Source organism: Vigna umbellata, chromosome 4, assembly GCF_029865625.1.
Source record: "Vigna umbellata cultivar VRB3 chromosome 4, Vumbellata_1.0, whole genome shotgun sequence".
Lineage (NCBI taxonomy): Eukaryota > Viridiplantae > Streptophyta > Magnoliopsida > Fabales > Fabaceae > Vigna > Vigna umbellata.
In genome coordinates this window covers 14,869,186-14,894,705 of record NC_142168.1, presented here as the reverse complement: position 1 = coordinate 14,894,705, position 25,520 = coordinate 14,869,186, and the positions used below count along the sequence as shown (strand labels likewise).

At 39.9% G+C, this 25,520-nt stretch overlaps 1 protein-coding gene across 1 annotated transcript; it reads left to right on the top strand.

The window, feature by feature from the left end:
• The first annotated feature begins 431 nt into the window (after nucleotides 1-431).
• LOC124829710 (NAD(P)-binding Rossmann-fold superfamily protein) lies at nucleotides 432-25,520 on the top strand. Its single transcript, XM_047303272.2, has 10 exons — nucleotides 432-583; nucleotides 686-747; nucleotides 15,486-15,605; nucleotides 15,692-15,791; nucleotides 15,989-16,069; nucleotides 16,208-16,257; nucleotides 16,359-16,509; nucleotides 16,588-16,644; nucleotides 24,125-24,246; nucleotides 25,131-25,520. Exons 1-10 carry the CDS (start codon nucleotides 509-511, stop codon nucleotides 25,339-25,341), a joined length of 1,029 nt encoding a protein of 342 aa, XP_047159228.1. The 5' UTR covers nucleotides 432-508; the 3' UTR covers nucleotides 25,342-25,520.

Sequence of the window (25,520 nt, the reverse complement as noted above, 5' to 3'; positions counted from 1 at the left end):
TTAAAAGAATAATCATTCATATAAAAATGTTTCAACATAATGACTATCATCTTATAATATTTATCTTCAACTTTCTATCCCTCTATTCTTTTTACTTGAAAATTCTATCTTTTCTTTTAATTTTACTTAAAAAGTTTTATTTGTTATTTACTTTTATCAAGTATATCACATGAAACATTTATTATCAAAAGTTATTGCGTTTTATTAAGCAAATATGTTGAAATGGATTTTATATAATTCGTATTCATATTGTTTACGGTAATATAATATGACAATAATCATTACTTAAATTTATATATTTATATTAATTTAAAATATTTATTAATTTTTTTCCCAATATTATTAATCATGAAGTGAAAATATGTTGGCTTTCATGAGAAGTGACTATCTTAAAGAAACAAATTCTTGAAGTAGCGGTGAGGATTCTGCCACGTTGTTTGTTGTCTCCAATTTCTACGGAACACAACGTAAGCGTCGTTAGACAAGTCAGCAAAAGCAAGCTCAGCTAATGAAGAGTGGAACGTTGCACTTCCAACTGCAACTCCACCTCTCCATTCTACCACTCGCCATGGTTTTTCTCAAGGTAAATTTCTAAAATTTCCACTCATTCTTTCTCTCTCACTCAGTTTTGAATTGCTTCTTGTTTTTGGCGTTTTAAAGTTCATCCTTTTTGTGTTTCAAACAGATATGGAGACAAACGGCTTTTTCTGTTTTTGGGTACCTAAATTTCACCAAAGCTGGTTTCCTGTGAGTCCCTTTTGTTATTTATTTCTTTTTCACTTAGTATTACTATGATTATTATTATTATTATTATTATTATTATGATGATGATGTTATGCAAACTAACTCTTGAAATTAGAGAATGTGTGGCTTGGCTCAACAGCGATGTCTCTGGAGACAGATTACAGATAAAGCCATTTTTGTTTTCTGAGTAGAACAGATGGCTTTTAATTGTTTGATTTATTTATCAGTGATCAGTTTTATGTTATCCTAATTGTTTATTTTTAACTTTTATATAAGCTAATTTTAGTTTCGAAAGAAGTCAGATTCATTTTGATCCTTCTTATTGTTTTTTTTTCCGTAGAAGGGTTTGTGGTGAACTTCGTCTCAACATACACATACTTGATTTTTGTTTTATTTATTTAGGGATGGAATCCACTTAATCTAAAAAATATAAGACCAGATCCACATTTTTTTAGTTGTACAGTCAAACAAATTTTGGCTAACTCTTGAGTGACCTAGATTATATTTTATCCTTTTGTTTATTTTTTGAATCGTTTGGGGAACTTACGGATTGAATATATGTGTGTTGCTGAGTCTGAACCTGGTTCTGCGATATTTGAAAATTGGATAGCAAAACCACTTGAAAAAATTGTGCAAAAATTGAGAGTGAAGATGAATATTGGCCACTAGTTATTGTGTATGTTGTTAAATAGCAGGAGCCAATCCAAAGGAAAGCAGAATTGTTGGTTTCTATATTTTAAAAATACATTTAAGGGTGAACTCTATCTCTCTCTGTCTATATCTATCCATACACACACATAGCAAAAGTGTAACAAAAATCAATACTAACAATTTCACAGTCCTAGCTTCCTAAATTTAAACAACCTAATATCTTTCTCTTTATTTGAATAATTGAAACATACCATAAAAGCCTCCTAAAAACTAATTCAAATTACAGATGTTTAGGCATATATTTTGAACAAGAACAACATAAACCTGATAGCTTTTGTTAGGGAGTGGAGAGTGTATGAGAGAAGAAGGAAGAGTTAATATCCTAACTGTTTTAGCAGTTAGGATGGGTGGGAAGTGACTTGTATAAATAAAGTTCTAGTTTTTTGTTAGGGAGTTAGTTTTTGAATATCAGTTGGTTAGATAGGAACATTGGTCCTGTGAAGGGGGATTATGCTCCCAGTTACTAGTTGTGCATGACATTTGTTGATGTGAATACAAATATTCATTCTTTTCATACAATTGTGTGTGAGTTGTGTGTGTGAATGCTTGGGAACAGATAGGTTTCATACCCAGAAACCTATCAATTGGTTCGACCTGTCGGATCCAATTCAGGGAGAGAAAGGCGAGATTGAGGGGAGAATCGATGGCCGATTAAACATAGTAGATGGGCAACTGGAAGCAATGGAAATCGCAGTGGATGGGATGAAGGCAAAAACGGCAGCGCTACGTCAAGACTCTGCAACGATACGCCAAGACGTGCAATAAATCATGACAATCTTGGGTGGACGAAACCACACTGAACTGGATTAATAGGGCTGAGAAATTCTTCGAGTTGCAAGGGGTGGCTGAGGAGGAAAAGGTGCGCCTAGCCTACATTAGTGTGGAGGGTAGCGCTGGCTACTGGTTCAGATTCTGGAAGGAGAAAGCCAAGAATAGTTCTTGGGAAATTCTGAAGGGAGTGATGGTAGCACGATTTGGAGGAAGGAACAAGGGTACAATCTTTGAAAGATTGGCGGCCATTAAGCAGTCTGGAACCGTGGAGGAGTACATCCAAGATTTTGAAATCTTGGTGGGACAGACGAAGGGAGTACCCGAAGAGCAGTTATTGGGGTACTTTCTCGCAGACTACAAGAGAGCATCCACAATCAAGTCCTGACCCCATGACCCACAGGAGTTGATGGTGGCCATGAGGATCGCAAGAGATGTAGATGAGGCCCACGGTGGTGCGAAGGCGGGAAGCGGGAGTATGGTCAAGAACTAGTCATCTTGGGGGCGAGCGATAGGGGCGGTAACGCGATCTGAGCCCAGTCGTTATAACCCAGTTCAGGCAGGAGTCGCGGAGAGTGTGGGGTCTGTGTGGAAGGAAGGAAACATGGGAAGTGGAATGGCGAAGGCGGGAAGTGATAACAAGGGGAGAAACACAAGGAATCTGCATATTCAGAATTCCTGAAGCGAAGAGAGGAAGGTCAGTGTTTCAGGTGTGGGGGGCCATTCAGCCTAGGCCACCATTGCCCAGAAAGGAGTCTGCGGATGGTTATTTTAGCGGAGGATGAAGAGGAAGAAATGAAAGGAGCTGAGACTAAATTAGACCAAAAGCAGATGAAGCTGTAGGGTCAGATAGGAGGAAGGAAGGTGTTGTTATTGATCGACAGTGGTGCTAGCCACAATTTCATAGGCAAGGGACTGGTAGAGGAGCTGGGTTTACCCATTGAGGACACCCCACCTTATTAGGTGAGTTTGGGGGATAGGCAGAGGAAGAAAACCAGGGGTTGCTATGAGAGAGTCGTGATTAGTATGGGGATACCGAGATAGCTGAGAAGTTTCACCTTTTCAAATTAGGGGGAGTGGATGTAATACTCGGCGTAGAGTGGCTAGCCAAATTGGGAGAGGTAACCTTGAACTGGGGAGAGTTAACCATGGTGTTCAATCAAGAAGGGAAGAAGGTGATTATTAAAGGGGATCCCACATTAGAGAGAAGGTTGGTGGAACCAGAAGCTCTGCTAAAAATGAAGGAGGTGGAGGAATAGATGCTGGTGTGGAACTTGGGGAGGATAGAAAGGAGAGAGGACGAGGATGAATGCTAGGGGTTGACAGGGAAGCAACAACAAGAAATGAAACAGGTTCTAAAGCAGCATTCAGGGGTTGTCCATGAGCCCATGGGATTGCCACCAAACAGAGGAATGGTGCATCAAATAACCCTCAAGGAGGGGGTTGATCCTGTTAATGTACGTCCTTATAGGTTTCCACATGTAATGAAAGGTGAAATTGAGAAGCAGGTGGCAAAAATGCTAAAAACAGGGGTTATTGGACCGAGTACCAGTCCTTATTCGAGCCCAGTTATTTTAGTCAAGAAGAAGGATGACAGCTGGAGGTTTTGTGTGGACTATAGGGCTTTAAATCGTGCTACTATACCTGAAAAATTTCCAATTCCTGTAATAGAAGAGTTATTGGATGAGTTAAGGGGAGCTAGGTATTTTTCTAAGGTGGATTTGAAGGCAGGGTACCATCAGATTCGGATGGGAGAGGGGGATATAGATAAAACGGCCTTTAAAACTCACCAAGGCCATTATGAGTTCATGGTAATGCCATTTGGCCTCACCAACGCTCCAGTAACCTTTCAAAGTGCTATGAAAAGCTTGTTGCAGCCTTACTTGAGGAGATTCGTGTTAGTGTTCTTTGATGACATCTTGGTTTATAGCCAATCTTGGGGAGAACATTTGAAGCGTATGGGGCTGGTGTTGAGTAAACTTGGGCAGAATAAATGGGTGGCGAACAGAAAAAATGTGAGTTTGGTAGAGAGCAAATTAGATATCTGGGTCCTCTAATTTCAGAAAAAGGAGTTGAAATGGATCAAGAAAAGGTGAAAGCAGTGCTGGAATGGGAGAAACCCAAAACTTAAAAGGCTTTGAGGGGGTTTCTGGGCTTAACAGAGTACTACAGGTGTTTCATTAAAGACTATGGTAAGATTGCAAAGCCTTTGACTGAGTTGTTGAAAAAGGGGCAGTTCGAGTGGATAGAAAAGGCAATGCTGCTATGACCAAGCTGAAGGCAGCTATTACTACTGCACCGGTGTTGATATTACCCGATTTTAGTCAGCCTTTCCATATAGAGTGGTAGGAGCGGTTCTCACCCAAGGAAAGAGACTCATTGCTTTCTTCAGCAAGGCCTTATCGAAGGGATCATTGAATAAATCGATATATGAGAAGGAACTTATGGCTTTAGTCATGGCTATACAGCATTGGAGACTGTATCTTCTGGAACAAAGGTTTGTGGTTCACACTGACCAAAGAAGCCTTAGATATCTATTGGAGCAGCGAATCACTATACAAAACTAGTAGAATTGGATAGCAAAACTTCTGGGGTATGATTTTGAAATTATGTACAAGTAGGGGGTCACTAATAGAGTAGTAGATGTTCTGTCTCGAAAGAAGGAGGAAAATGCAGAAGACGAGAAGGAATTGAGGATGGTGGCAAGGCCCTATTGGCAAGACTTTGAGGGGGTTTTGAGGGAGGTTGAGGAGGATGAGGCGTTGGTAAGAGTGATGGAAGACATCAAAAAGGATCCCAACTTGCATCCAACATTCACTCTAGAGCATGACAGATTGCATTATAAAGGGAGGCTTGTGATATCCACCAAGTCAGCTTGGGTTCCCAAGCTCATAGACAAATTTCACATGACAAATACAGGGGGCATTCTGGGGTTTATCGAACCTACCGCAAGGTAGGCCAGTTGCTTTATTAGATAGGGATGAAGAAATTAGTTACTGATTTCGTTGCAAGCTGTCTGGTATGCCAATAGCATAAATACCTGGCGTCATCCCCTCAAGGGTTGCTACAACCTTTGCCCATACCTCACGGTATTTGGGAGGAAATGAGTATGGATTTTATAGTCAAGCTATCCAAGTCCCAGGGATATGATGTTGTGCTAGTGGTGGTGGACCACCTAAGTAAATATGGTCATTTCTTACCTTTGAAACACCCTTATTCAGCTCGCACCATAGCTGAGGTGTTTGTTAGGGAGGTAGTCTGTTTGCATGGGGTGCCAATCTCCATTGTTAGTGACAGGCACCCAACTGTTCTTTAGTGTTTTCTGGAAGGAGTTATTCAAGATGCAGGGAACACAATTGAAGATGACTATTGCTTATCGCCCTGAATTAGATGGGCAGACTGGAGTTTTAAACAGGATATTGGAGGGTTATTTGAGATGTTTATGCTCAGAACAACCAAAAAGCTAGAGTTTAGTGTTGTCGTGGACTGAGTATTCATATAATACTAGCTATCAAGGGGCTGTGAGGTGTACTCCCTTCGAGACTGTGTATGGTAGAGCTCCTCCCTCATTACACTGGTTCATACCAGGGGAAACTCCAGTTGAAGCAGTGGCCCAGGAGTTGCAGATGAGGGATGAAGCACTAAAACAACTCAGATTTCATTTAATCCGAGCTCAAGAATTGATGGTGAAACAGGCAAATCGAAAAGGAGGCCAGCGGATGTTGAGATTGGGGATTGGGTGTATTTAAAGATCAGATCACACAGACAGACATCTATGCCATCCAAACTGCATCCAAAGCTGTCAGCCAGATATTTTGGGCCATTTCAAGTCACACAGAAGGTTGGGGAGGTGGATTTTAAGCTCAAATTACCAGACACAGCCCGGATACATCCGGTGTTCCATGTATCCCAATTGAAGAAGGCAGTAGGCGGAAAAAGTGTAGAGAAGGAATTGCCAGCAGATTTTTTGGTAGATGGACCAACTTTTTGGCCCATCAGAATTCTGGACAGAAGACAGATACAACAGGGGGAAGAAGTGGTTCAGCAAGTACTGATTGAATGGTAGGAAGGGGGAAGAGATGGAGCAATGTGGGAAGATGTATTGGCTATTAAAGACCAATACCCAAACTTCAACCTTGGGGACAGTTGAAAATATGACTTATTTTATTATTCTCAAATCATAAAAAATACATTCTCATACCCTCTATTTGTAATAATCTAGTTCTCCTAAAAAGGGAAATAGAGAAACTAGGAAAACTAGGAAAAATAAAATAAAATAAAAGATTATGTATCTATTTCCTCTAATTAAGAAGATTCTAAAGATATTATCTCAAATTATAACACTCTCCCTCAAGTTGGTAAATGAATATCAATCATTCCCAACTTGCCTACAAGATCTTGAAATCTACCCGGAGGAAGCCCTTTTGTAAAAATATGTGCTATTTGAAGTTTTGTAGGAACATGAGTTGTAATCACAAAACCTCTATCAAGATTATCTTTGATGAAATGTCTGTCAATTTCAATGTGTTTGGTTCTGTCATGTTGTAGCCTATAGCCTTTTTCAGTTGGGACACGTGAAAAACTGGGTGGATTTGTGCTGTATCGGGCAGTTGTAGCTTGTAAGCTACCTCCCCCACCCTCTGGACGATCTGAAATGGCCCGAAATATCTCGCCGCCAACTTTGGGTGAAATCTAGTTGCCATTGAAGTCTGCCTATGGGACCTTATCCTTAGGTAGACCCAATCTCCTACCTCCATATTCGTTGGTTTCCTCTTTTTGTTGGCTTGCCACGCCATCAACTCTTGTGCCCTCTCTAGATGGAACTTCAGCTACCTCAAGGCTTCATCTCGAGTCTGAAGCTCTTGACTTACTGCCTCTACTAGCGTTTTGCCTGGAATGAATCTATGCAACGAGGGGGATTGTCTCCCATAAACTGTCTCAAACGGAGTGCCCTTTATAGCTCCTTGATAGCTGGTATTGTATCAATACTCCGCCCAAGGTAACACTGTCATCCATCCTCTCGGCTGTTCCGAACAGAAACATCTAAGATACCCTTCCAGCACCCTGTTTACAACCTTCGTTTGCCCATCCGTTTCTGGGTAGTATGCGGTGCTCATCTTCAACTTCGTCCCCTGACCTTTAAAAAATTCCTTCCAGAAAACACTTAAGAACAATGGGTCCCTGTCACTCACAATGGACTGGGGAATCCCATGCAGCCTAACAATTTCTCGGGTGAAGACTTCTGCGACGGTCCTAGCTGTGTAAGGGTGCTTAAGTGGCAGGAAATGGGTGTATTTGCTCAGGCGATCCACTACCACTAATATCGCATCATGTCCCTTCGACTTGGGTAGCCTCACGATGAAATCCAAGCTCAAATCCTCCCACACAGCATTCGGAATTGGCAGTGGCTACAGTAGCCCCTGAGGTGAAGAAGACAAATATTTGTGTTGCTGACACACACTACATCGGGCTACGAATTCTGTCACGTCTTTCTTCATCCCAATCCAATATAATGATTATGCTATCCGCCGGTATGTCCGATACACCCCTGAGTGGCCCCACGTTTGCGTTACGTGGAATTCACCTATTAACTTGGGAATCCACGCTGACTCCGCCGACATCACTAACCTGCCCTTGTGATGAAGTCTCGCGTTTTCCAGGGTGTAGGCCGAGTGGGTATTAGGATCCTTTTTTATTTCTTCCACCACCTTCTGTAAAATTGCATTAGCCTCCACTTCCCGTGTTATTTCTTCAAAATCCTGCCAATAGGGTCTGGCCACCACCCTCAGTTCTCTCTCTTATGCGTCTGCCCCCTCACTCTTCCTTGACAAAGCATCGACAGCCTTATTTGCAGCCCCAGCTTTATAAACGATCTCGAAGTCGTAGCCCATCAGCTTGGAAATCTAGTTTTGTTGGTTCTGGGTCGTGATGCGCTGCTTGAGCAAGTGTCGGAGACTCTTCTGATCGGTGTGGACGACAAATCGCTGCCCCAAGAGGTACGGCCTCCAATGCTGAATGGCCATTACTAGTGCCATCAACTTTTTTTCATAAATAGATTTGTTTAACGTTCCCTCGGCAAGGCCTTACTAAAGAAGGCTATGGGTTTTCTTTCCTGCATCAAAACCGCTCCCACCCCTCGGCCAGAAGCGTCACATTCGATGTGGAATGTTTGCTGGAAATCTGGCAGTGACAATACTGGGATCGTGGTCATCGCTCTCTTCAAAGTTTGCCACGCTTCCTCTGTTTTCTTACTCCAAGCAAACCCTCCTTTCTTCAGCAACGCCGTCAAAGGTTTAGCAATCTTGCCATAGTCTTTTACGAACCTTTTGTAGTATCCTGTCAACCCCAAGAATCCTCTTAACCCCTTTATCGTTTTCGCCCTCTCCCATTCCAGAACGCCTGTCACCTTATCAGCATCCATCTCCACCCCTCTGTGTGAAATCACATGCCCCAAGTACTTTATTAGAGTCTGCCCGAACTCACACTTTCCCTTGTTGGCCACCCAGCGATCTTGTTCCAACATTGAAAGAACCATTCTGACATGCTCGAGATGCTCCCTCCAAATCTGGCTATAAACGAAGATGTCGTCGAAGAAAACTAGGACGAACTTCCTCAAGAAAGGTTGGAAGAGACCGTTCATCGCGCTCTAAAACGTTGTCGGCGCGTTGGTGAGCCCGAAGGGCATCACCATAAACTCGTAATGTCCCTGGTGCATTCTGAACGTTGTCTTCTCGATATCCTTTTCTCCCATGCGAATCTGGTAATACCCCGCCTTCAAGTCTATTTTGGAGAAGTAGCACGCCCCTCTCAGCTCATCCAGTAATTCTTCAATCACAGGAATGTAAAATTTATCCGACACCGTGGCTCGATTGAGTGCCTGGTAGTCGACGCTGAACCTCCAACTGCCGTCCTTCTTCTTGACCAGAATGACGGGGCTCGAGTAGGGGCTGTGGCTTGGTCGAATCACCCCCGTCCGAAGCATCTTGGCGACTTGTTGTTCTATCTCGCCCTTCATCGCGTGTGGATACCGGTAGGACCTAACGTTGACGGGATCTATCCCCTCCTTGAGCGATATTTGATGTACCCTCCCCCCTTTCAGGCGGCAGCCCAGTGGGTTCAGATAAAACTTGGCTATACAGGTCCAATATCTGCTCCATTGTGGCTCGCGCCACTGTCGATAAGAACCAGAACCTCTCGTTGGCCTATCCGGCCCCGTAATTTCATTGTTTTGGGAGAAGATAGCCCCCCCGCTGACAGCGTCGACAACTCCATTTCAACGAGGTTCAGCTCAGGTTCCACTTCTCCATCTTCCTCCTCCTCTTCGGCCATGATCAACATCCGCAATCCCTGCTCTAGGCACCGATGGCCGGGGCTGAAAGGCCCGTCGCATCGGAAACACCTCGCTTCCTCCCTCCTTTTCACATACTCCGAATACGGCAGGTTGTGAGTGTTCCTCTCCCTCCCGTCGCCGATTGTACTCACTTTTTCGCCCCCTTGGGTCGCTTCTCTCCTCACGGGCCCTACACTTTTCGCGATCCCCCCTTTATTCGATGTATCTCAATGGGTTTCTACTCGCGTAACAGCCCCCACCGATCGTCCCCACGAAACTTGATTCTTGGACGGCGATCCTCCTCCCGTTCTCGAGACGGTACATAATCTCTCCACATCTCGCGCCACACGCATAGCCGTCATCAGGTTTGCTGGGTCGTGCGGCCTGACATGGTCGCCCACCTCCTCCTGGAGTCCCGCCATGAAGTAAACCAAAATCTGCTCCTCTGGAATCTTGGATGTCTGTCCCACCAGCGTCTCGAATTCCCTGACATAATCCTCTACCGTTCCGACCTGCTTGATGGTCGACAATCTCTTGTAAACGGTTCCCTTCGTCCCTCCTCCGAATCTAATTCCCAGGGCTCTCTTCAATCCTTCCCAAGAATAGTTCTTGGTTTTCTCCCTCCAAAACCTAAACCAATTTCCCGCATATCCCTCCATGCTAATGAAAACCAGTTGCAACTTCTCCTCATCATCTACCTTCTGCACCTCAAAACACTTTTTCGCCCTGCTAATCCAGTTCCAGGGTTTGCCTCCTTCGAACACGGTTAGCTCCACCCATTTTTGCCGATTCATCATGCCGTCCTGACGCCCTGCTCCCCCTCTTCCTCTTTCCCCTTCCGGTCTGCCGTCGTTATCATTTACGGAGGATTCACTACCCTCACGGTGCGGTCCGTGTGGGTCTTGTCTACGGTCTCCCAACAATTTCAGAATCACTTGGACGTCTTGTTGCATTGTCTCATAGTTCTGCCTCAAGAAGACCGTATCCGCCTTCGTCTCGGCCAGCGTAATCTCTACCGCCTCCAGTTGACCTTGTACCGCCAACACTCTGCCCTCCATCACGTGCGCACGTCACCCTTTCGATTGAGGATCCGACAGGTCGGACCAATTGATAGGTTCCGGGATAAGGAACCTAATCAAGAACTTGCTTCTTGACACAAAACAACGCAAGGTATGAATGAAACTCGGTTTTATTGACAAAAGAATGTTTGTACAACAAGAAAAATAGAGGCTTAACCCCTCTCCACAGGTCAATACCTGTTTTACAATCCAATCACCAAAAGTCCCTCCCCTACTAACTAAACCTCTATTTATAACCTGTCCCGCCTCTTCTTAACTGTTGTAAGTAGTTAAGAGATAACAGCCAGTTAGTTAGTCTTCTTTCTTCTCTCGTACACTATCCAACTCTGCCTATTCCTTTCAGGTCTATCAGTCCTTCACACATTCCTTGAGCAAGGGCTCGAAATTAAGCTTCTGCACTAGAACGGGATACTCTATCTTGCTTTTTGCTTCTCCATGTTACCAAACTATCTCCAAGAAATACACAATACCCAAAGATAGATTTTCTGTCAGTAATAGAACTTGCATAGTCCGCATCAGTATATATCTTCATCGTCAATGTGTCTTCCCTTTTGAATAATAACCCCTTTCCTGGACTTGACTTCAAGTATTGGAGAATTTTGTCAACTGCTTGCATGTGTCTCTCTCTTGGATCATGCATAAATTGGCTCACTACACTCAGAGCATAAGCAATGTCTGGTCTTGTGTGTGATAGATAAATCAATTTTCCTATCAATCTCTGATATTGGGCCTTCTCTTTAGGAGCACTTTCTTCACTTCCAATTCTGTGATTCTGTTCTATAGGAGCTGTTGAGGTTCTACATCCTAGCTTTCCTCTTTCTTTGAGGAGATCAAGTACATATTTCCTTTGGGAGATGAAAATTCCGTTCTTGGAGTAGGCAACCTCTATTCCAAGAAAATATTTGAGTTTTCCTAGGTCTTTCATTTCAAAGTGAGCTGCCAATTTATCTTTTAATGCCAACTTTTTTGTTTCATCATCTCCTGCAATAATCATATCATCCACATAGACAAGTAATAGAGTGATTTTACCTGTAGAAGATTGCTTTATGAATAGAGTATGATCTCCTTGGCTTTGTCTATATCCCAAGAAAACCATTGCTTTTGTAAATCTTCCAAACCATGCTCTAGGGGATTGTTTAAGACCATACAATGCTTTCTTCAGGAGGCATACCTTGTTTCTTTCATTTTTCACTTCAAAACCTGGGGGAATCTCCATGTACACTTCCTCATCTAGATTTCCATGAAGAAAGACATTTTTCACATCTAGCTGGTGTAAGTCCCATCTAAAATGGCAGCCAAAGAGAGAATAACTCGAACTGTATTCATCTTTGCCACTGGGGCAAATGTCTCCTCATAGTCAATCCCATATGTTGGGGTATATCCTTTTGCCACCAATCTAGCTTTATATCTTTCTATTGTTCCATCTGCCTTATGTTTCACTGTGAATATCCATCTACACCCTACTGCCTTCTTGTCCTTGACTTATCAACAATCTCCCAAGTTGAATTTCTTTCTAATGCATTCATCTCTTCTTTCATGGCTTGATTCCAATGTTCAATTTTCATGGCCTCCTAGATTGAGGTAGGAATTTCTGTCGCATCAATGGCAGCAATAAAACTTTTGTGCTTATCAGAGAGATTGTTTGTGCAAACATACTGAGAAATAGGATATTTAGCACATGATCTTCTTCCCTTTCTCAATGCAATGGGTAAATCCTCAGTAATACTTACCTCCTACTCATTGATATCTTCAGGGATCCTCGCCTCCGGATTAGACAATTTTTCTTGATTGAGAGTTGAAGTGGGTTGTTTTCTTCTTTCATATTTGTTGCTAAAAAATCTGTCTTCTTCCTCTTCTTCTTCACTGTGGACTATGGTAGCTTCATTGCTCAGGTCTTGGGCATCCTGCAAAGACAAACGTGGTAATGACAAGAAGGAGAGTTCATCCACTTCAAGTGCTTTCTCCCCCTGAAGTGGTGGACTGACATAAAAGGATTGTGTTTCATGAAAGGTGACATCAATGGTGATAAAGACACGACGACTTTGAGGATGATAACATTTGTACCCTTTTTTATTAGAAGGATACCCAATAAAGATACATTTAAGAGCTCTGGGATCTAATTTACCACGATTAGGATGATGAGAGTGAACAAAAACAACACATCCAAAGACTCGACTATGTAGACTCATTAGTAGGGAACAAAAAGGAAGAAAAGACAATAGAAACTCTATAGGACTAATGCCATTTAAGATATGAGTGGGTAACCTGTTAATGAGATATGTGGCAGTTAACACAGCTTCTCCCCAGTAATTTTTTGGAACAAACATTTGAAAAAGAAGAGCTCTAGTTACTTCAAGAAGATGACGATTCTTTCTTTCTACAACCCCATTTTGTTGAGGGGTGTTAGCACAGGTTAGTTCATGAACAATACCATTATGAGACAAAAAATTGAGAAATTCATGATTCACATATTCAGTACCATTATCAAACCTGATTCTTTTGATATTTTTACCAAATTGATTTTGGACAAGATGTAAAAAATTAACAAAAATTTGAAAAACTTCGGATTTATTTTTCATAAGGTATGTCCACGTGATACGGGTACAATCGTCAATAAAGGTAACGAACCATTTGGCTCCAGAAATAGAATCTATGAGAGGACCCCAAACATCAGAGTGAATTAAATCAAATGGAGAAATACTCTTTTTGTGACTAATAGGATAAGATGCACAATGATGTTTTGACAATTGACAAATATCACATTTAAAAGACTCAACAGACTCTTTGGTAAACAAGTGGGGAAACAAGGACTTAATAAGACTAAATGAAGGATGCCCAAGCCTTTGATGATGTAACCATATTTGAGATTTTGCCCACGTCTCAGTTGTAGCTTGTTGACTCATGATTTTTGTGTTGCTTTGGTCATTAAACACTAAAAAATACAACCCACTCTGCTCCTTAGCAGTTAATATTGTCTTTTCGTGGCAAGGTCCTGAAAAACACAATAAGTTAGAAAAAATGTTATTGAACAATTTAAATCCTTTGAGTTTTTTGCACAGAGATAAGACTATTAGCTAATTGAGGAACATGTAAAACATCCTTTAATACAATAGATAAGTCCAAAATTATATTCCCAGAGCCGCATATAGGCAACTGTAATAAGTTGTTCTTTATTTCTTTTACCATATGAGTCGCAGGACACACTAAAAGGTGTCATATGATCAGTTGTACCCGAATCAAGGATCCGAATACATTGAGACACATGATCAACAATATTGAGGCAAATCTTACCTTTTATGGATAGAGTACATGAACTAAAGGGCTTACTCATTGATTCATCCATTGCTTTCAAAGGAATAATTTTACTTCAGATATCCCGTAGAACGCAGCCAAGAGTCTCCAAGACGATGACGACATATGAGTCAACCGAGAAAAAAGGAGCAGAACTTAAAACTCAGATCTACTCAAATATAGGCCAAACGGGTTGTGACCAACTCTAAAAATAGACCCAGGAGGCTCTGACGACTCTTCTGGGGCGGCGACGGCGAGTGGGTCACACCGAGAAAAAAAGAGCAAAACTTAAAACTCAGATCTACTCAAATACAGTCAAAACGAGTCGTCATCGACCCTAGGAATAAACTCAGGGGGCTCTAGCGACCAGATTAGAAAGTGGGTTTATGATAGGGGAATAAAAGTATACGTAAGGAGAAATAAAGGCGGGAAGGAGAAAATGCCCGTTAGAAATTAGGAGGGAGTTTCGGTTAGAAGTTTGTTAGAGGGAAAGGGGAGTATAAATAATAATTAGTGGAAAAGGGCGGGGGGCATGAGATTAGTAATTGTTGTTGACTGGAACATTAGTCCAATGGAGGGAGATCGGGCTTCCTTAGGAGGGATTACTATACAATTGTATTCTTACTTCATTGAATAAGAGAAGTATATTCAGAGAAGTATAATCTGTTGGTGTGGTTTATTTGCTTTCTTGACTTCTTGAATTAAGAAGTCCAACAGTTTAAGCCTAACTCAACCCTAAAAAACCGACTTGTAGGGTGAGGTTTGCACCCACTTATAAACTATGTGGCCTTATCTCTAGTCGATGTGGGACTTCCAACACACCCCCTTCACGTCGAGGTATAGACATCTCGTGCATGATAGTAGAAATTGGATGGTCCGATAACGGCCCAATAGCGGGTGGAATAGAAGAATAGAATGCCCACATAGAACTCGCTAGGATAGGCTCTAACCATGACTCTGATACCAAGTTGAAAATAAGACTTATTTTATTATTCTGAAATCATAAAAAATACATTCTCATACCCTCTATTTGTAATAATCTAATTCTCCTAAAAAGGGAAACTAGGAAAACTAGGAAAAATTAAATAAAATAAAAGATTATGTATCTATTTCCTCTAATTAGGAAGATTCTAAAGATATTATCTCAAATTACAACAGGGACAAGGTTGAACATCAGGCGGTAGGTAATGTTAGGGCGTGGAGACTATATGAGAGGAGAAGGAAGAGTTAATATCCTAACTGTTTTAGTATTTAGGATGGGCAGGAAGTGACTTGTATAAATAGAGTTCTATTTTGTTGTTAGGGAGTTAGTTTTTGAATATCAGTTGGTTAGACAAGAACATTGGTCCTGTTGAGGGGATTATGCTCCCAGTTATTGTACATGATATTTGTTGATGTGAATAGAGATATCCATTCTTTTCTTACAATTGTGTGCGAGTTGTGTGTGTGAATGCTTGGAAACAGATAGGTTTCATACCCAAAAACCTATCAACTTTTGTTGGTGTTGTTCTTATTTAGCCTCATTTTGGTCGTAGCTGATTTATGAATCAAATGTTTCGTAGTGATCATTCTAAGAACTTCAAACCAGAGGACATGGAAATACAAATACCTGGGAAAAATTGCATTGTTACCGGTGCTAACTCTGGAATTGGCTATGCAACGGCTGAGGGTCTTGCAAAGCGGTTTAAAACTTTCTCCTAATTTTGGTTTTGGAATTTCATGATCTCTAAGTTTTTATTTATGTGATATTGTCAATGATTTTCACCAGTGGGGCAACTGTCTATCTTATATGCCGTAATAAGGAGAAAGGAGAGGCTGCTCTTTCTGAAATTCAAACTAGAACTGGCAACCAAAATGTTCATTTGGAGGTACTATTCTTTTCTTGTATTTTAATTCACTAATCCTTTTTTTTTAATTTTCAAAATAAAAAAACATTTATATTTTCTAATTTCATTCTTTGTACATGAGCTTTATAATGGCACTTTCCACAATTTAGTTTATAAACTGAAATCATTTAGAAATTACGCCATTATGATATTATATGACTAACTCATTTATCTTGCAGATTTGTGACCTTTCTTCTGTCAACGAGATCAAGTCATTCACTTCCAGGTTTTCTAAAAGAAATGTGCCAGTTCATGTGTTGGTAAATTCTTAGCTGTATTTCAACAAAATATATTACTTCCCAACATGGTTGTAGTGTAGCTTTACTGAAATGGTAATTATATTAAAGTTAGCCTATGCTCCAGTAAAATCTAATGTGTATATAATTCCTTGCATCAAGGTTAACAATGCCGGCATACTTGAGCAAAATCGAGTCACCACACCTGAAGGGTGAGTAATTTTTGTTTCATATGGAAATAGAAAAATTGTTTATTCTACCTGTATAACCTGATTTGGTCTGGTGCCTTTTCATGTAATGTGTCATAGTCCAGATTTGAGTTGAACTTTGCTGTAAATGTATTGGGAACTTACACCATGACAGAATTAATGGTTCCGTTACTGGAGAAAGCTTCACCTGATGCGCGTGTCATTACAGTTTCTTCTGGTGGAATGTATACTTCTCCTTTGACTAAAGATCTACAGGTAACTTTGTTATGTTGTTGTCAGCTTACTCAATCATTTATAAGATTGTGACGTACTTATTTGGTTGTTTATACCCAGTATTCAGAGAGCAACTTTAACGGGGTTGAACAGTATGCTCGGAACAAGCGTGTTCAGGTTAGTTTAGCTAATGACTACATTGGGTACCTTTTTTTCTTCTTGTTTTACGTTATAACATTAAATTTTGATGAAGTGTCTTACCTGGTCTAAAGAGTGTATAAGCAATTGCAGATTTTAGAGGGAGGCTAGCGGCTGAAACTATAACTGATTGTTTCATTAAACTATCAATTGTTTTTTGTTTTTCTTTGTGTACATTGTAATTGGTGGCGAATGACGATGGATTTTCTTACATCCTCCAGTTGTAAGAAATGCGTTTTCCTTTAACATCCTAACTTTTGAAATATTATCTATCTACATTTGTGTTAAGATCCATTATGATTTGAATGGAGATATCATCAAGTTTCAATAGAACTAACGGAATTTCATGCTTTTCTAGGAAATTTAGAAAAAAATCTTGTAATTGGTCTTCATATTTTATGGAACTGCCATCCTATGAAGGGATGGTCAAATGATTACATTATGTGTCTATTATGTAGCTCCACCCATTTAGTTAGTGATAGCTGTAAAACGCAGAAAACATAAGAAGGGGCTGAATTATGTTTCTAAAGATTTTTTGCACTTTTTTTGGAGAAAAGGGCAGCAATCGTCTGTAGTTTTATATATATGAAGGAGAAATCAGACTCTGAGTCTGATTTGTGTGGAGATGATAATAAGCAGAACAGACGATGTTGGTTTAAACTTATTTTGACAAACAGAGAAAACACAATCACAGGGTTAGTTTAATCAATCTGAAGTAGATGAAGAGAAGAAAATATTAGAGTGATTGTATAAGTCTAAACGGGAGACTACATCTAGTTCTTGACCAAACTAGTCAATTTCCACTAACAACTGTTAAACATGAGTATTTTTAGCTACAACATGAGTATTCTATACTTAGCTTCTCTAAGCTAGTCACATGAGTAATCCTTCACAACAATCCACTCTTGTCTTACAAACAATGTGATAGGATCTAAGGTAAGAGGATAGAAGGAAGAGGAAATAAGAGAGCAGTTAGGAAAGGCGGGATGGGAGATCTTATATAAATAGAGTTCTATTCATTGTTAGGGGAGAGTTTTTGAATATTCTTTTGTAAATCTGGACTTTGGCCAGAAGAGGGGGATTAGGCCTCCGTTAGGGCTAAGAGGGGGATTAGGCCTCCATTAGCGCTATCAGTGTACTTTGTTCTCAATATCAGTACAGAAATCCATTCTTTCTTTGTTCTTTTGATTACTGTGAGCATTGATAGTTAGCTTTCCCACCCAAGAACCTAACACAATGGTGTCCTTATAGAAAGATGAAAGTTTTGCCCAATCTTGACTAGGTTTTAGGTCTGGAAAGATGAGCGCAAGGCATACTAAGTTTAAATACTCTCTGGATAAGCAAGAGAGTAAAGAGCTATTTATATAGAAGAAAATATTTGCTTCGAGGAAGATGAAATTTTTAATAGTGATAGTGTTCTTCGTAACATCTCTGTTTTCTCCTTTTGTACTGATAAGCTTCAAGCAGTCGTTGTCTCAGTGGCATCTTTTTCTTTGTCTTCCATGTGGTGAAATCTAGAATACTTGATCCTTTGGTTTTAAGTGCATTGTAAGTTGTTTATATAACGGTGATAGGTTCCTAGATTGGAAACCTATCTACAATGCACTAACACACACGTAAATACCAGAAAAAGAAGTATAAATTGTATATTTTCTATTCAGTATAGCAACTGCATAGCCAAAACAACCTCCAAGAGAGCCAAATTCTCTCTCCACAGGGTAAACGTGATCCTGTCTATATAGTATACCAGTCAAAACGTAAAGTATCACTCAGATACATCAACTTTTATATAGGAGCTTTATTTCCCGCCTGAACTAACAATATAGTTATAACTGCCTAACGCCTCTCCCTGTCTTTATTCCCTTTTCTTTTCCTTACATAAACTCTCCATACTCTATCATTTCCCACCGCCTGATGTTCCTTGGCCAAGGGCATTATGACAACCTTGAGCGAGATGGAAGCCATGTGCCTACTGAAAAAGCTGATCAGTGGAAACAAGCAGATTTCCAGTTGTGTGCCCTGTTATGGCAATCAGTGGAACCCAAACTTCTTGTATCTTTGAGGGCTTTCAAAACTTGTCACTCCTTTTGGAAGAAAGCCCAAATCATTTATGCCAACGATATTCAACGTCTCTATGACACTACGAACAAGCTTGCATCTCTTAAAATGGCAGACCATGATATGGTGTCCTTCATGGCTGAAGCCCAATCTGCTGTCGAAGAACTTAGGATGTTTTTGGAAGTAGATCCATTAGAGGATATCTGATAGGTTCTTGTGATCAAGAACCTATGGAAAAACACTCGAGAACACACAAAGACAATTTATCTGAATTATACAGCCTCCTTTTATTGAAAAGAATCAACAAGAATGGTGATACAACGTAACCCGAGAGCTTAACCTCCCTCCAAAGAACTACAAGAGTTCCCGCCAAACAATAACACTCCAAAACTAAACCCAACCAACCACTAATCCCCCTTTTATATCACTTACTAACAGCACTAACAAAAACTATTCCTAACTGCCAGGCAGTTAGGCTCTGTGACTTTACCCCTCCTCCTATATACAATTAACTCCCTAACATTACTCCCCTCTCCTCCAACAACCTTGTCCCCAAGGTTGAACTCCGGGTATTGCTCTTGTATAGTCACCTCATCTTCCCATGTGGCACTCTCTTGTCCCCCTTCTTGCCATTCTATCAAAACTTGGGGTATTTCCTCTGCTCCCAGTTGTCGAGTTCTCCTGTCCAGCACCTTGGCTGGTCTAAACATTGGTCCATCTGCTTGTAACTCAGCTGGAAGCTCTTTTTCCACTTTCTTCTCCCCCACAGCTTTCTTCAGTTGGGAAACGTGGAATATGGGATGGATTCTGGCTGCCTCTGGTAATTGCAACCTAAACGCAACTTTCCATATCTGCTGTAATACCTCAAAGGGTCCATAATACCTTGCCGATAGCTTCGGATGTAAGCGAGTTGGCATGGATGATTGTCTATGGGGTCTAATCTTTAAATAGACCCAATCGCCTATCTTAATGTCTGATTCTTTCCTTTTTTTTATTTGCCTGATTACTCATCGCCTCTTGTGCTTGCCTTAAATGCATTTTAAGCTGTTTCAAAGCTTCATCCCTTGTCATCAAATCTTGAACAACCGACTCCACCGCTGTCTCCCCAGGAATAAACCGACTCAAAGCTGGAGGTGCTCTTCCATAAACTATTTCAAAAGGGGAACACCTGGCTGCACTTTGATAACTGGTATTATACCAGTACTCAGCCCAAGGAAGCATCAACTTCCAACTCCTCGGCTGCTCTGAGCAAAAACACCTCAAATATCCCTCCAAAATTTTGTTCACCACTTCAGTCTGGCCATCCGACTCAGGATGGTATGCGGTGCTCATACTGAGCTGAGTACCCTGCATCCTGAAGAGCTCTTTCCAAAATACACTTAAAAACAGGGGGTCTCTATCACTGACTACTGACATAGGGATCCCATGTAACCTTACTATTTCTTGAGTGAACTTCTCTGCAACCGTGCGAGCCGAATAAGGATGTTTCAAAGCAATAAAGTGGCTATACTTACTCAGCCTGTCAACTACCACCAGTATTGCGTCAAACCCGTGTGACTTGGGTAGCTTAACAATGAAATCAAGGCTTATTTCTTCCCAAATAGCTTGTGGGATTGGTAATGGCTGCAAAAGACCCTGAGGAAAGGCAGCCAGGTACTTGTGCTGTTGACAAATTACGCACCCCGCGACAAAATCTGTCACTGTTCTCTTCATTCCTGGCCAATATAGTGATTGGGCAATTTTCCGGTAAGTACGAAACACACCCGAATGGCCTCCTGTACTCGTCACATGAAACTCCGCAAGAAGCTTGGGAATCCAACTCGATTTAGCTGATAAAACCAATCGTCCTTTATGGTGAAGGCGATCATTCTCCATCGTGTATGCTTCATGGCTCGTTGGGTCCTCCTTTAGATCATCCATAATCTTTCGCAGCATGTCATCTTCTCCTACTTCTTTTAAAACCTCTTGAAAGTCATGCCAATAAGGCCTGGAAAGTGCCCGTAGTTCTCCCTCCTCTGTACCCCTTTCTTCTTTACGAGACAAGGCGTCTGCTACCTTGTTGGAACTTCCTAATTTATAAACTATTTCGAAATCATACCCCATCAACTTGGCTATCCAATTCTGCTGGCTATGCGTCGTTATTCTTTGCTCCAACAGATATTTGAGGCTGCGCTGATCCGTATAAACCACAAACCTCCTCCCCAATAGATAGGGTCTCCAATGCTGGATGGCCATAACCAACGCCATTAACTCCTTCTCATAAATTGACTTAGACCGAGACCCCTCAGACAATGCCCTGCTGAAGAAAGCAATGGGCTTCTTATGTTGCATCAATACAGCGCCCACTCCACTCCCAGAAGCATCACACTCCACATGAAATTCCTGTGTAAAGTCGGGCAGTGTTAGCACCGGTGCCGTTGTCATTGCCCTCTTTAGAGATCCCATAGCTGCCCGGGCTTCCTCAGACCACTCAAACTTTCCCTTTTTCAACAACTCCGTGAGAGGTTTAGCTAGCTCCCCATACTTCGGCACAAACCTCCTATAATACCCCGTTAAGCCCAAAAAGCCTTTCAATGCCTTCAAATTCTGGGGTTCTTCCCACTCCATCATGGCCCTTATCTTATCCCGATCCATCTCCACTCCTTGCTCCGAAATCTGGTGCCCCAAATATTGAATCCTCCTTTTCCCAAACTCACATTTCTTTTGATTTGCTACCCACTCCTTCTCTTCCAACAACTGCAGTACCACTGTTAAGTGGTGGAGATGCTCTTCCCAGGATGGGCTGTACACCAATATGTCATCAAAAAAAACCAGTCAATAAGAATGCCAAAAGGAGCCAAAATTGATTGGGCATCAATAGATCTAAAGCACCAGTTTCAGCTGCTGGTCTAAAAGGGAATGAGTTCGAAACCCATTCTGATCATACTCAAACAAACTCTGTATTTGGTAATACTGGAAAAAAAAGGCCAGAATTCTAAGGTAGAACTTGACTAGGGCAATTGAAAAGCATTAAAAACACATGTTAAAGAAGAGACTTTAATGGGACCGCTTGTGGCCATGGACTGATACCAAGTTGAAAATAAGACTGATTTATTATTCTCAATCATAAAAAGTACATTCTGATACCCTCTATTTGTAATAATCTAATTCTCCTAAAAAGGGAAATAGGAAAACTAGGAAAATAAAATAAAAGATTATATATCTATTTCCTCTAATTAGTAAGATTTTAAAGATATTATCTCAAATTACAACAGTAGGGAATAAAGGGTTGGCTTGGCCACTTAATGATCAGAGCCAAAAAAACTGAAGTGTCATTTAGAAGGTTGTATGCTAGTGTGTATAAATAATAAGCGAAAATTGTTGGTGATCTCACATCAAATAAATATATTGTCAAATTATAGTATACAAGTGAGCGCAATTTCATTTTATAAGTTGGTCTTATAAGACTGAGTTAGGTTTAAATCCATTTTCTAAACAAAAGTAGTAGTGATTGGCCATTTTAGGAATAATGTTTGTCTCAGAGTATTCAGGTCTCTGATAAGATAGGTTAAGGCTCTACTACTCTATATCTTCATTGCTCAACATGTATCCTGTTGAATATAGTGAAAAACTATATATATGAGATTAATCTCCCTTGTGTTAAATACACACATAGGGTTCTCTATTTATAATAGAAGAAATATAGGCTAAGTCCAAAATACAAATAAGAAATAATAACAAACTAACTAAAAGATAAAAGATAAAATATATAATATATCTAACATATCCCATTGGTACCACCTGAGTTGGAAAATTCTCATCAATAATAATTCAACATGAGAAATTCTCACCTGAGTATAATTCAACATGAGAAATTCTCACCTGAGTTTAATTCAACATTCTGATCCACTTTTGTCAGTATCATGGGGACCGGAGAGACATGAGAATTTTTTTACAACAGGACAGCATAGAGTAAGACCCTTTAGTTGACGAGGAATAGTAGTGTCTTCCAGCTGTTATGTACTACCTTATCTAGACATGGAATGCCCAATGAGAAAGTATAGATTGAATCTTCTTGGGAGTTGCCTAGTGAAATGAGGACTGAACAATTCCAAGAAGGCTGAAACTTCACATTTAGAGATGTACAAACATGAAATTCATTTGGTTATAGCTTGGGTCAGTCTGATGCACTCAGAGAAAATGAATTGCAGAAGGCTCAGAAAATATAATTGAGTGGCATGCAGTCAATACTTTACCTCATTTCTGGACTCCTAGTTTAAGGACATTTATTTTATGTCGCTTATCTGAAGGAATAGTAAACATGTCAAATTGATTGGACGGAACAGAAAAGGTTGATTGAAATTGTACTTATTGATGGAAATACCCCATTTCATTTTAGTGAATTTTGAATGATACAGAATTTAGATCAACTTCGTTCAATCTGCACTTAACCATGTATAATTGTTTTGGTCTGATTTTCTCCCCACAAGTGTTGGATTTCGTTGTTCTTTCAACATTCTTGCTTTATAGGATTATTTGTTGTCTGTACCTCCCAGTTTATGATCCTTGTAAATTTAAGCACCCATATATGGTATGGCATGACAAATATTAGGTGGTAGACCTCCAGAAAAATATTTGTATGGTTACTGGAAGGAAGTGCTTCTAAAGATCAATTGTCATGTGTTCACAATTTTCTTTCAACTACTTGTATTATTTTATAATTTGTCAAATTCAATGTGTCTAATAATGAAAGTACTTTCATTTGAGCCGAGCGTATTACTCACTCACATCAATCAGATAACTGACAATGCATAAGCTGTTTAACCCGTTTGAATTATTGACTAACTCAGATCTGCTTATGTAATTCAATGTAGGAGATTGAGTCTTGTGTTTTCAGTTTGGTGCTATAAGCACTGTATCTATCTAGTTCTTTTCAAGAGGGGACTCTATTCTGAAATATATAAGCTTCGAGCTTAACCAATTGGATGAATTTATTGTGATTTACGAATTTATATTAGATCACCTTCAATTTAGTACACTCTACATAACAAGTGTCACATCATTGTAGTAGCCAAGGTTGTTCTTCATTTGCTTTTAAGAGCTTTTAACAATTTTTCGTAACTTGTGATACCATATGGATTACTTGTTTGTAGTAGAAAAAGGAAGATAATCATCAATTCTTTCATGTATAAGAACCCTCTCTATATATGCATATAAACAAAAAAATGTCAGAAGAAGTACTCTGATATCAAGTGAAACAGTTGTAACATCTTGTCTGCTCATATATGTGCATTTCATATTTTTTAGATCCTTATTTCCTGTATAGAATCTTGGAGGCAATTAAAATAGATTAGTTGTGTTTTTCTTCATGTCTGCATTTTTGTAAGATTACACTAACCTTAGCATATATCTGATATGGCAGGTTGCACTAACAGAAAAATGGGCCAGAACATATGAGAACAAAGGGATAGGATTTTACTCAATGCACCCAGGCTGGGCTGAGACTCCTGGAGTTGCAAAGAGTTTGCCAAGCTTCTCAAATTCGTAAGCACTATTACTGCTTACATTGACTGTTACTGTAAAACATTGGAGATAGAAACTATTCACATAGAGAGTTGATCTTTTGATACAGTACAAAGCTTTCTAGGAGCCTGCCTGAATTAGTTTCTTTGGGGGAAATTAACAATTTTTAATTGAAAACTTCCTCTGAGAACACTGAAATGTTTTTTTCCAAAATTAAGCAAAATCAAACATGCACTAGGCATGAATTCGATTCTTGTTACCCCTTGTTGGTCTTTATTATAAAGGCTTTGTTTGGATGAGCTTATGTGTAAATGTTAGGATATACAAAGAAGAGGAATTAGTTAAGATAGTTAGAATATTCACGAGTTAGTTGCTTGAGGTGTGAGTCAGATATAAATAGAAAGAAAAAGAGGTGAACTTTTGTATTTCTGAAGGGAAAGTCAAGAGTGTTTTCCTATTTTTTGTTCTTTTTATTCTATTCAATAAAGAAACATTTCTTTTCTTTCTCTTTTCAATTCTTGGTTCCTAACAGTAAAAGACATTTAACAAAAAAAAAATATGAAATATAAAATGAATTTGGTTTTTCCATAAATTAAAATTAGTTTATATACATGTTAAAAGTAAAAATTTAGAGAAACTATATGAATAAACTTCTATAAATAGTTTATGCATAAAATATTTTTTAACTGTTGAAAAGTTACTTTTTTTAATTCCCCTATAAGTTTTAATGGAGAAGTCTATCTAAATTGAGCTACATCGCATTTGTTAAGTCCAAATAGTATGCACCTACTTGCTTTAAGTACAATTTATCCTTAAAATACCTTAAGAGTCAACAAAGAAGAGAAAGTAAACTATTGTTGGCACCATTGGAATAACTAACTATGTATTGATTCAATTATTTACAGGTTTTCAGGGAAGCTTAGAACAAGTGAAGAAGGTGCAGACACAGTCATATGGTTGACATTACAACCAAAGGAAAAACTGGTGTCAGGTGCATTTTATTTTGATAGAGCTGAAGCTCCAAAGCACCTTACATTTGCTGGTACCAGTGATTCTCATGCTATAATCGATTCTGTTGTTGATAGTCTTCATTCCATGGCTTCTCTTTTTGGCTAATCATGTATTTTTTGTCCTGACATTAGACATCTAGTGGCACAATATAACATTTCTATAGTGGGCTGATATAAATTGATTTCAGCAATAAACTAAATTCTTCTTCAACCAAACCAGACTTTTGAGATGCAAAAACTACTTAATTTGGATGAATTTCATTTGTTGTTTCACGTCATTCGTTT